The sequence below is a fragment of the Oncorhynchus mykiss genome, chromosome 6 (assembly GCF_013265735.2).
Source record: "Oncorhynchus mykiss isolate Arlee chromosome 6, USDA_OmykA_1.1, whole genome shotgun sequence".
Lineage (NCBI taxonomy): Eukaryota > Metazoa > Chordata > Actinopteri > Salmoniformes > Salmonidae > Oncorhynchus > Oncorhynchus mykiss.
The window spans coordinates 68,441,081-68,454,518 of record NC_048570.1 but is presented as its reverse complement, the minus strand read 5'-3'; the positions used below and the strand labels follow the sequence as shown (position 1 = coordinate 68,454,518).

General features: G+C 39.9%; 1 protein-coding gene across 5 annotated transcripts in view; it reads right to left on the bottom strand.

The window, feature by feature from the left end:
* LOC110526423 (DNA-binding protein RFX7) overlaps positions 1–13,185 on the bottom strand; it is a 43,386-nt gene extending 30,201 nt beyond the window's left edge. For 2 of the 5 annotated variants that reach the window (XM_021607392.2, XM_021607393.2), the window contains exon 1: positions 12,526–13,182. In XM_021607392.2, the coding sequence (XP_021463067.2) occupies positions 12,526–12,659 (134 nt within the window). In that variant the 5' untranslated portion in view covers positions 12,660–13,182. Of the gene's footprint in view, positions 1–12,525 lie in introns of all 5 variants that reach the window. The other 3 variants (XM_021607390.2, XM_021607391.2, XM_036980818.1) reach the window with 2 other exon arrangements.
* Positions 13,186–13,438: the final 253 nt, after the last annotated feature.

Sequence of the window (13,438 nt, the reverse complement as noted above, 5' to 3'; positions counted from 1 at the left end):
GGGTCTGAATACTTTCCGAATGCACTGTGTATAGGCTACTGTATCAATCATTCATGTCATCACACAGCATACGAGTCATTCATGATTTGAAATGCAATCAAGCATTTTAGTTATAAAATAAAACAAAGCAACCCTTGAAAATAAACCATTCAATTTCGGCAATTGCATTCACAAACGCATGTGACTGTTTTTAGTCTTTACTGTAATAAAAGGCTTTACAAAAAAATCTAACATTACAACATACTCTCGGCTACGCTTAGAATGTATTTAGTGGCGTCTCTTGATCTCCAGTATTTTCCACAACTAGTCAAAATGTATTCCACACATCTGATTTCCCCTTTACCTCCCGAGCAACCAGTAAATAAACATTCCCCCGTTTAGAGTTTGTCATGTCCTCTGCATCCATTTTGCTGCAATATGTGTTATGGTGATCGGAGTTTGCTACAACCAATTTATTGATGTGATGATATGCTATAGGTCAGGCCCTATTGGTCTATGTATTGCGATGCATACATGTATCATGTAAAGATAGCAAGGGTTAAGGGAAAAGGGAATGTTTCCCTAAACAAATTAGTGATTTCAGTAACAGAACTTTTCAGTCAGAAATGACTGGTCGAAAGAACAGAGGACTCTCGGCCGATTAAGATTTTTTTTAGTCGGGGACAGCCCTAACAAAACTGCATACATTTTTTAACAAGTTCAACAACGAGGAAAGGGTAGTGTGTGTGTATCAGGACAAGGCATACACACAAAACGAAAGAAAAAAACAACTTCTCTAGATAGTAGGCCTACCTCCCTTCAATGTCACTTAAAATAAACTAATAAAAATGTCCTTCAAGCACAGAGCCAGAAACAAAAAATGACCCGTAACACATTTTCAAATGACATTCCTGACATTTGTTAAGTGTTCTTCTGTTGCCTTTGAATTTACAGGCCAATCTAATCTTCAAATAATGTGATGTGTTCACAGAAATCAAGCCACAATGCTTGTTCTGTTGCGTCGCAGGTTTGTATCAGATTCGCTCCAAGCACAAACCAACTCTAAACTGAATTCCAAAAGGTCCTTGAGAGGAAGGTGAGAACGAGGGGGAAAAGAAACAATATCTTATCATGCTTGGTGGGAATTAATCCATTAAGGGGTCCTCACCACATACCTAAATTTCCTCCTTTATTTGTTAGTTTAATTTAAATTAAGGGCTAACCAAAATGCAGGGGATTGTTTGTGGGCCCATCCAAAGACAGTCATTCAGTAATCTGGCAAAAACAAACCTGATAATAAAATGCTGACTAGTGTAAAAATGGAAAAACGTCTTATGATTGCATTCCCTACAAAAATAGACAGGAAATTTCACTCAAGATATAGAACCGCACCAAAACGCAATTAAGGACCTCCAAGACGACAAAGAAATTCTACCTTCGACAGTAGCGGTGAAAATTTCTATAAAATTCTGCACTCCTGAAAACAGTCTCATGTTTGCCGGTGGTGAAGCTAATTATTAAAAAAAAAAAATGTTTACCCCTTTGACTCCCCAATTTCGTGGTATCCAATTGTTGTAGTAGCTACTATCTTGTCTCATCGCTACAACTCCCGTACGGGCTCGGGAGAGACGAAGGTTGAAAGTCATGCGTCCTCCGATACACAACCCAACCAAGCCGCACTGCTTCTTAACACAGCACGCATCCAACCCGGAAGCCAGTCGCACCAATGCGCCGGAGGAAACACCGTGCACCTGGCCACCTTGGTTAGCGCACACTGCGCCCAGCCCGCCACAGGAGTCGCTGGTGCGCGATGAGACAAGGACACCCCTACCGACCAAGCCCTCCCTAACCCGGGCGACGCTAGGCCAATTGTGCGTCGCCCCACGGACCTCCCGGTCGCGGCCGGTTACGACAGAGCCTGGGCGCGAACCCAGGGACTCTGATGGCACAGCTGGCGCTGCAGTACAGCGACCTTAACCACTTAACCCGGGAGGCCCGTGAAGCTAATTTTTAATTCTCTTTGAAGACTATCCTCATTGTGTTTGGATTTCATCCCCTCCTTCCAACAACTCAATGTTTATATCCCAGGACAAATTAGCTCGCAACAGCAAGCTAGCTAAATAGAACAAATTATTTAACAAGTGCAAGCTAGCTAGCTAAATTGCCATAAAGGTTTAATGCTTTTCAACCTGTCCCCAAATTAATGTAATTGGTTCAGAGTTTGTTTTCATATTTGAACCTGCGTGCCGTGATCGTGTTTGGGGTGGGGGGACAAAATACATTTGCGCACGAGCATAGCCGGTTTGGGTTCCGTGTTACTCAGACAACCCCCTCTACTGGTTCACAAGGAAACATTTGCATATTCAAATCTCACTCTCTCCTAAGATTTTGCATTTCTAGCCAAAAAGAAGAAGAGTCATGAAAAAGCAAGCAGCTCTAGCTCTCGTCACTGTATCTCAATGCATTTAAATTGCCATCGATAAAATGCAATTGTGTTCGTTGTCCGTAGCTTATGCCTGCCCATACCATAACTCCACCGCCACCATGGGGAATTCTGTTTACAACGTTGACATCAGAAAACCGCTTGCCCACATGTGGTCTGCGGTTGTGAGGCCAGTTGGACGTACTGCAAAATTCTCTAAAACGATGTTGGAGGCTGCTTATGGTAGAGAAATTATAACTAAATTATCTGGAAACAGCTCTGGTGGACATTCCTGAAGTCACCATGCCAATTGCACACTCCCTCAAAACTTGAGACATCTGTGGCATTGTGTTGTGTGACAAAACTGCACATTTAGGTGGCCTTTTATTGTCCCCAGCACAAGGTGCACCAGTGTAGAGATCATGCTGTTAAATCAACTTCTTGATATGCCACAAATGTCAGGTGGATGGATTATCTTGGCAAAGGAGAAATGCTCACTAACTGGGATATACATTTGTGCATAACATTTCAGAGAAACAAGCTTTTTGTGAGTCTTGAACATTTCTGGGATCTTTTGTTTCATAGGACCAACACTTTAACCCCTTTTTCTCTCCAATTTCATGGTATCCAATTGGTAGATACAGTCTTGTCTCTTCCACTCCCGTACGGACACTGGGGAGGCGAAGTTCGAGAGCAGTGCGTACTCCGAAACACAACCCAACCAAGCCGCACTGCTTCTTGACACAATGCCCACTTAACCCGGAAGCCAGATCACCAATGTGTCGGAGGAAACACCGTACACCTGGCGACAGTGTCAGCGTGCATTACGCCCGGCCCGCCACAGGAATCGCTAGTGCGCGATGGGACAAGGACATCCCTGGCGACCAAACCCTCCGCTAACCCGGACGAAGCTGGGCCAATTGTGCACCGCCTGCCCATATCATAACCCCCACCAACACCATGGGGAATTCTGTTTACAACGTTGACATCAACTGCCAAATCAATCCTCAGTCTCCCACTGACTCGAGAGACATGCAAAGCTCTCATCGTAACTTTCCAAAGGGCAGTCCAGCACCACCAGAACCAAGCCAAGGACAGATCTTTTCCATGGGAGGCAGCATTTACTTTTGTGCCAGATCTGCAAATGTAGATCATAGGTATCATCTATCACTCAGGCTGTACTAACATTTAGCTGTACTCACCCAGTCAAGTGTAATATGCACCATTCAGGACGGTAACCTGTAGGTAACATTAGGGCAATTCCATGGTAACAGAATGATGCCATAACAGATTTTTCACCTTAATATGCATGCCAAAGAACAAACATTGATTGCAAAGTTAATAAACAAACCATAAAAATCTATGCACAAGAACCACTATATTCCACAATGTCCACTGACAATGTTACAAAAACACATTTACTTGAAGAACAGTACAGATAGAAAACTTTACAACAGAATGACAGTAAAATCTCTCAGTTTTCGTGACCAAGTTCTCCAAAAAGTCTTAATCTACTCTGATTTACAATTCAAATGACAGCAGAAATAATGAAGTTTCAACTTTGATGTGAAGTGGATTAACACCTAATAACAGAATGACATCTGGGTCCCTGATTTGTACTATACAGAAATGCATAATTATTAGGAATGTAACGATTCACCGACATGTATAGATATGTACAGTTGAAGTCGGAAGTTTACATACACCTTAGCCAAATACATTTAAACTCAGTTCTTCACAATTCCTGACATTTAATCCTAGTAAACATTCCCTGTCTTAGGTCAGTTAGGATCATCAATTTATTTTAAGAATGTGAAATGTCAGAATAATAGTAGAGAGAATGACATAATTCAGCTTTTGTTTCTTTCATCACATTCTCAGTGGGTCAGAAGTTTACATACACTCAGTATTTGGTATAATTGCATTAATTGTTTAACTTGGGTCAAATGTTTCAGGTAGCCGTCCACAAGCTTCCCACAATAAGTTGGGTGAATTTTGGCACTTTCCTCCTGACAGAGCTGGTGTTACTGAGTCAGAATTGTAGGCTTCCTTGCTCGCACACGCTTTCGCAGTTCTGCCCAAACATTTTCTATAGGATTGAGGTCAGGGCTTTGTGATGGCCACTCCAACATCTTGACTTTGTTGTCCTTAAGCCATTTTGCACGGGATGGCAGCCTCATGTTGTGGGGTGCTTTGCTGCAGGAGGGACTGGTGCACTTCACAAAATAATGGCATATTGAGGCAGGAAAATTATGTGGATATATTGAAGCAATATCTCAAGACATCAGTCAGGAAGTTAAAGCTTGGTCGCAAATGGGTCTTACCCATTTGTGACAATGACCCCAAGCATACTTCCAAAGTTGTGGCAAAATGACTTAAGGACAACAAAGTCTAGGTATTGGAGTGGTCATCACAAAGCCCCTGACCTCAATCCCGTATCAAAATTGAGGGAAAAACTGAAAAGCGTGTGCGAGCAAGGAGGCCTACAAACACCAGCTCCGTCAGGAGGAATGGGCCAAAATTCACCCAACTTATTGTGGGAAGCTACCCGAAACATTTGACCCACGTTAAACAATTTAAAGGCAATGCTACCAAATACAAATTGAGTGTATGTAAACTAGAGGTCGACCGATTATGATTTTTCAACACCGAAACCGATTATTGGGGGACCAAAAAAGCCAATACCGATTAAATCGGATGATTTTTTAAATTGTATTTGTAATAATGACAATTACAACAATACTGAGTGAACACTTATTTTAATTTAATATAATACATCAATAAAATCAATTTAGCCTCAAGTAAATAATGAAACATGTTCAATTTGGTTTAAATAATGCAAAAACAAAGTGTTGGAGAAGAAAGTAAAAGTGCAATATGTGCTATGTAAGAAAGCTAACGTTTCAGTTCCTTGCTCAGAACATGAGAACATATGAAAGCTGGTGGTTCCTTTTAACATGAGTCTTCAATATTCCCAGGTAAGAAGTTTTAGTTATTTTAGGAATAGGACTATTTCCCTCTATACCATTTGTATTTCATTAACCTTTGACTATTGGATGTTCTTATAGACACTTTAGTATTGCCAGTGTAACAGTATAGCTTCCGTCCCTCTCCTCGCTCCTCCCTGGGCTCGAACCAGCAACACAACGACAACAGCCACCATCGAAGCAGCGTTACCCATGCAGAGCAAGGGGAACAACTACTAGAAGGCTCAGAGCGAGTGACATTTGAAACGCTATTAGCGCGCGCTAACTAGCTAGCCATTTCACTTCGGTTACACCAGCCTCATCTCGAGTTGATAGGCTTGAAGTCATAAACAGTGCAATGCTTGACGCACAACGAAGAGCTGCTGGCAAAACGCACAAATATGCTGTTTGAATGAATGTTTACGCGCCTGCTTCTGCCTACCACCGCTCAGTCAGATTATATGCAACGCAGGACACGCTAGATAATATCTAGTAATATCATGAATCATGTGTAGTTAACTTGTGATTATGATTGATTGTTTTTTATAAGATAAGTTTAATGCTAGCTAGCAACTTACCTTGGCTTACTGCATTCGCGTAACAGGCGCTCCTTGTGGAGTGCAACGAGAGAGAGGCAGGTCGTTATTGCGTTGGACTCGTTAACTAAGGGTGCAAGATTGGTTCCCCCGAGCCGACAAGGTGAAAGTTGTTCTGTCCCTGAACAAGGCAGTTAAACCCACCGTTCCTAGGCCGTCAATGAAAATAAGAATGTGTTCTTAACTGACTTGCCTAGTTAAATAAAAAAGGTATAAAAATGTATTATATATTTTTTTAATATCGGCAAATCGGCACCCAAAAATAACGATTTCCGATTGTTATGAAAACTTGAAATCGGCCCTAATTAAATCAGCCATTCCGATGAATCGGTCGACCTCTAATGTAAACTTCTGACCCACTGGGAAAGTGATGAAAGAAATAAAAGCTGAAACAAATAATTCCCTCTACTATTATTCTGACATTTCACATTCTTAAAATAAATTGATGATCCTAACTGATCTAAGACAGGGAATTGTTACTCAGATTATATGTCAGGCTAATGTGTATTTAAACTCCCGACTTTAACTGTAGGTATTTTCTCAAAACTGCATTGTTGGTTAAGGGCATGTAAGTAAGTATTTCACTGTAAGGTCTACTACACCTGTTGTATTCGGCACATGTGACACAAGGAGCGCCTGTTACAAAGAATCGTCTAGAATGTAATTGTATGCTGTAGCGTTAAGATTTCCTTTCACTGGAACTAAGGGGGCTTTTCCGAACCTGTTCTGTGAGCTTGTGTGGCCTACCACTTGGCGGCTGAGCCGTTGTTGCTTCTAGACATTTACACTTCACAATAACAGCAGTTCACAGTTGACTGGGGCAGCTTTAGCAGGGCAGAAATTGTACAAACTTGACTTGTTGGAAAGGTGGCATCCTGTGTCAGTGCCACATTGAAAGTCACTGAGCTCTTCAGTAAGGCCATTCTACTGCCAATGTTTGTCTATGGAGATTACATGGCGGTGTGCTTGATTTTATACAACTGTCAGCAACGGGTGTAGCTGAAATAGCCGAAACCACTCATTTGAAGGGGTGTCCACATACGTATCTAGATACTTTTGTATACATAGTGTATCGACTCGTCTTGAAAGGGAAAGATGCACATCCCTAATAATTATAGATTTGTGATGTATTCATTGTGATGTATCCTGAATAGGTACACAAAAAAGGTATAAAAATGCAATATCCTCCTTTGCATGTTCGGTTATTATTTTACACATTGGCTATTATTCTAATATCCTCCCCCCAAACAAGACCACATTTGGTTGGTACGGACTAGAGGTTGATCGATTATGATTTTTCAACGCCGATACCGATTATTGGAGGACCAAAAAAAGCCGATACCGATTAAAATCGGCCTATTTTTTGTTTTGTTTGTTGTAATAATAACAATTACAACAATACTGAATGAACACTTATTTTAATCTAATATAATACATCAATAAAATAAATTTAGCCTCAAATAAATAATAAAACATGTTCAATTTGGTTTAAATAATGCAAAAACAAAATGTTGGAGAAGAAAGTAAAATTGCAATATGTGCCATGTAAAAAAGCTAACGATTTCCTTGCTCAGAACATGAGAAAATATGAAAGCTGGTGGTTCCTTTTAACATGAGTCTTCAATATTCCCAGGTAAGAAGTTTTGGGTTGTAGTTATTGTTGGACTATTTCTCTCTATACGATTTGCATTTCATATACCTTTGACTATTGGATGTTCTTATTGGCACTTTAGTATTGCCAGTGTAACAGTATAGCTTCCGTCCCTCTCCTCCCCCCTACCCGGGCTCGAACGAGGAACACATCGACAACAGCCACCCTCGAAGCAGCGTTACCCATGCAGAGCAAGGGGAACTACTACTTCAAGTCTCAGAGCGAGTGACACTTGAAACGCTATTAGCATGCACCCCGCTAACTAACTAGCCATTTCACATCGGTTACACCAGCCTAAGCTCGAGAGTTGATAGGCTTGAAGTCATAAACAGCTCAATGCTTGAAGTATTGCGAAGAGCTGCTAGCAAAACACACGAAAGTGCTGTTTGAATGAATGCTTACGAGCCTGCTGGTGCCTACCATCGCTCTGTCAGACTGCTCTATCAAATCATAGACTTAATTATAACATAATAACACACAGAAATACGAGCCTTTGGTCATTAAAATGCTCGAATTCGGAAACAAAAGTTTGTTCTTTCAGTGAAATACGGAACCGTTACGTATTTTATCGAACGGATGGCATCCCAAAGTCTAAATATTGCTGTTACATTGTTCAACCTTCAATATTATGTCATAATTATGTACAAGCATGGCAAATTAATTACAGCCTTTGTTAGGAATAAATGGACTTCACACAGTTCGCAATGAGCCAGGCGGCCCAAACTGCTGCATATACCCTGACTGCTTGCAAGGAAAGCAAGAGAAATTAAACAATTTCCCTAGTTATAAGAAATTCATGTTAGCAGGCAATATGAACTAAATATGCAGGTTTAAAAATATATACTTGTGTATTGATTTTAAAGTAAGGCATTGATGTTTATGGTTAGGTACATTGGTGCAACGACAGTGCTTGTTAAATCATCACCCGTTTGTCGAAGTAGGCTGTGTTTCAATGAGAAATTAACAGGTACCACATCGATTATATGCAACGCAGGACACGCTACATAAACTAGTAATATCATCAACCATGTGTAGTTAACTAGTGATTATGTTAAGATTGATTGTTTTTTTTTTATAAGATAAGTTTAATGCTATCAAGCAACTTACCTTGGCTTCTTGCTGCCCTCGCGTAACAGGTAGTCAGCCTGCCATGCAGGCTCCTCGTGGAGTGCAATGTAAGGCAGGTGGTTAGAGCATTGGACTAGTAACCGGAAGGTTGCAAAAACAAATCCCCGAGCTGACAAGGTAAAAATCTTTCGTTCTGCCCCTGAACAAGGCAGTTAACCCACCGTTCCTAGGCCGTCATTGAAAATAAGAATGTGTTCTTAACGGACTTGTCTAATTAAATGAAGGTGTTTAAATAAATAAATAAATATATATATATATATCCGTGTCCAAAAATACTGATTACCGATTGTTATGAAAACTTGAAATCGGCCCAAATTAAATCGGCCATTCCGATTAATCGGTCGACCTCTAGTACGGACAAGACCCAATCTGAACTAATCAAGTTTGGACATCATAGTAGAGCACAGTAAAGTAGAGCACAGTAAAGTACAGCAGAGTGGCGTTCAGTGCATTATACTGTACTCTAGTGTGCTTTACTCTACTGTACAGTGCTGTATTGTGCTGATATAGACTCAACTTCTCTTTACTGTACTGCAATGTGCTGTCTAAACTTGTGAAACAGATGTCTAAAATGTAACTACTTTTCAATGTCCATGCATGTCTGGTGCTCAGTGATTGATTTTCGCTGGTTACAGTAAATGGAAACAGAGGGGGCTCATAGGTAGGTGTCAGTAAGAGCCGGGAGAGATGACATTAACTGGAGAGAGAGAGGTCATCCAGACTTTTCACAATTATGAGCTGAACATGACAGTATGCCAGTGGAAGGAAGGATAGTAGCAGGTGAACCAACTGTGGTATCATTTCCCATTTTATCCAATGCAATCGCAGTCATTCTGTTATTGCTTTTTCAGTCATTATGTTATAGATTTTGTTACAGAATGACACATTTTAAACATGTATGGGTTTTTGAAACAGAAAGACAAGTCACTAGGCAATATTTCTTAAACTTACAGAAGGCAAATAATTTCAGCAATATTAAATATTATATGTAATATTATATATTAAATATTTCAATGACCAGAAGCATGATATTTCTACCTTTAGATTTTGTGGCATAGAGAAAGCTAAGATATCAGGGTGATATCAATAATATTCTGAGTAGAAGGGGATGTTTTTGGATTTTCACCCTCCAGACATTATTTCCTAAAGGACTTAATGATGAAATGCCTATGTATGTTATGTTGAGAATTTGAACGTGAATTATGTGCCTATTTAAGATTTCTCTGTTTTTCGTATGATGTACCCAATGACTAATGTAAACTTGCTATGTTCTCATTGTGATTTTAGAGACGTGTTCCATAAGTCTTATTTATACACATTTGTAATATTTATGAAATTCATATTTATATATTTGGTAGCACTTATGTTTTTCCCTTTGCCTTCAACCCCATTCGATGCGTAGAACGGATGTGGGAGGGGCTAGGTCTACATAAGGGTCAAAAAATGTTACAATTCACAACAGCTCTGACGAAGGCCGTGAGGCCGATACGTAAGCTTATTAAATATCAGTGATACTATCAAGAGCAGTGTGCGGTTTCTTTTTTCCTTCAGCAATATTAAATATAAAATGTTGCTATTAGTTGGCAAGGGTCTTAACTTGAACAATATTGTGTTTTAATGTTATTCTAATAACTTTTAAGACTTTTTTTTGGCAGATGTCCGGGTTAGAGGAGGGTTTGGCCGGGGTAGGCCATCAATGTGAATAAGAATTTGACTGACTTGCCTAGTTAAATAAAAGGTTAAATAAAAATAAAACATGTCTTCTAAGACCCCTTTGTTTGACCGGAAATCAAAGCCTTTGCTTTTTCCAAAATTTAAGATAGAAAATAGCTGAAAAAAATGTATATGCCCTAATTTAAAAAACATATATAGACTGAATTTTCATTTGACATCACATTTGATGTGCTCCTATAAAACTTCACATGGTGCTCATGGGTCCTTTAACATGGAAATGGCCATTACAAAATCTGCATCTTCCATGGTATTTCAAAATACTACTACATTCGTTGTCATCTCATAAAGGGAGTTCCAACAGTTCCCCTGTAATAAAAAAGGACGAAGCAAAACAATTATTTCCATGTTTTAAATGTATTTGCACTATTCCATAACAATGTCTGATGTTGACCATAAAACATCAAGTCAATGTATTGATGATGGAACTTATGCCCATCAAAATAGGAAAGTGATATCCCACGTATGGATCCATGTCATCCAGAGCCGCATTCCTTCACACTGGTTTGGGGGTAGCACTGGGGGACACTGGCCTTACAGCAGATTACTGTGCTGAGAATCAACAAATATACTGTAGCGTATTTTCTGATATTATTAACATACGTGGTGGCATTTTGCAATTTATGACTAGGCTATGGTTACATGTTACCTAAGTGGTTCTATATTTTTCATATGATGCCCATTAGATTAAAAAAAGTGCCAGTCATGACTTTCCCAATGTTGTAATTCCACAGAGAACCGTCCATGTTCTTCAGTTCCTGATATGTCACTGCAAATAATCTAAAACTATTTACACAATATTGAAACCAAGACAAATCACAAGTCATTGAAACCAAGACAAATCACAAGTCGGTTCTGAATGATTGTGCACCACATAATGCGGTGGTATAAGTTATACCATGAACATTAAGTCTGATTATGATAAACATCTGTCAACAACTTTTCAAACGCAAAATGCAAACCACATCTATTAGCATATTATGGATCCTTATGATACTTCATAATTCATGTATGGAGTATCTATATGAAACCAAAGGATAAGGCAACAGGTGAAACATGCATAAAAGTAAAATCACCATATTATTCAGTGTGTAAATTGAACATTTAATTATGTAAGTTGACTGGGGTATGAGTGCAACCATATTTATCTACAGATCTGTGAAGAGATTAATGTTGAACGTAGCCAAATAATATTTTTCAGGTTTGTACTGACACAACATGCAGGTCATTGATTATGTATCAAGATATGGTAAGGTGCAGGGCAGGCTGTGCTATTATTACCATAGCCATTTATACCGCCATGGATTTGAAATACATGTCGAGACATGCAAAAAACAAAAAAAAACAATGGTGGTTTTCAACCCAGTTAGTGCAGGCGTGCACCACTGGCTTTCTCCTGTAAACTAACCTCGTTATAACGCGCGTAAGCGTACTAGCTACATACTATTCTGTTTTCCCGAAAATACGCAAATTGACTAGAGTGCGTGCACTAATGAGGATACCGAAACCATGCACAAAGCACACGTCCAGGTCATATATACACACCTCAGTGGGTCCAACTAACTAACCGCGAGGTATCTTGCAACACTCGGGTTGTTAATATTCACCCATTTTGACCCTTTAGTCGAGACCTGTCCACCACCACGAAAAGGCAGCGATAGCTTGCTGCTAATGGAATGAATGTGTCCGACATGCCGCACGCGCTATTCCATAACAAAAACAATTTATATAAAATAACTTATAGTAGACAATATTAGCTCTTGGTACCAAGAAATTCACGAAAAACTGTATAAAAAAAAGTATTATTGTCAACGCCAATCACAAATGTTGACATGTATGTTTACGTTGATGAAAATGAGGGCGAAGGAGGCAACACTCAGTTGCTGCTAGTTAGTAATGAGCTGGCTAATTAAATATCTGGGCTAGCTAGCTAGAGGTAGCCACACTATAATGGCAAAACATGTGGAACTGGTTGAACTAATGTAAGTTAACTAAGCTAACTATCTGGCTAGCAATCGAAGTAGCACAATGCTAGCTAATGGTCGTCCTTACCAGATGGAATTCTTTATTTTGAGCTGCAACGCATTGGCCTCAGTCCCTTGCAGTCCAGGAACTAGGGATGGTAAGGTGCTTATTCCAGAGCCCAGCTTCGGGAGCTGATCATGTTGTTGTTGATCCTCAGTCATCACGATGAGATTCAGGATGGGAGGAAAGGGATCTTTAACATGCAGGCCTCAACTTGGACCTCGAGATAGCAGTTATTTTCCTACTGTACATTACCGACCCACCCGTTCTCATTTGCGATATACGTGGCCTCAGTTCCAGGGTAGAAACGGTGCCGGGAAAACATTGTTAGACGGTTAATTTCGAACACCATGCACAGACATGTTTTTTAAAAAAAAATCACAAGTACAGAGGAATACAAAATGCAGGCTTTCCCCAAGATTCCGTCGCAGCCTTGTAGCGACCCGTGCGTTTGCAAACACTAGTGGTGGAAGTGTTTGTGATGCTGACTAGTATTCTGCCAGCAGGACGAACGATGACGTCACATTGAACCCTTCTAAATAAAAGCCTGCATTTCAAAATATTGCAATGTGGATAACTAAATCAAAATATATTTACTTTTAACATTTTTTTTGTCTCTACTAACCACATATGTGTAGGTTTGGATGGGGACGGTGTAGCACGGCTTAATGCTTGCTTTTCACTCCGTCCCTTCCATAGCTCCCAATGCAATATACTGTAATATACTGTACATGGTATACATATTGGCTTGTAGAGAGATAACTTTTCTACCTGTCTCAGCTAAAGTGGGGTGGGAAATACTCAGTAGGGTCTCTGCTAATGTAACAGGGTTATATTGGTGATTCCCCTTGCCACTTTATTGTTAAGCCAATGGGTTTTTGGTATGAGTTTGTCTTGCCTTCACCTAGTCAATATGGCATCTTATTGGCTGGTTTGCGTA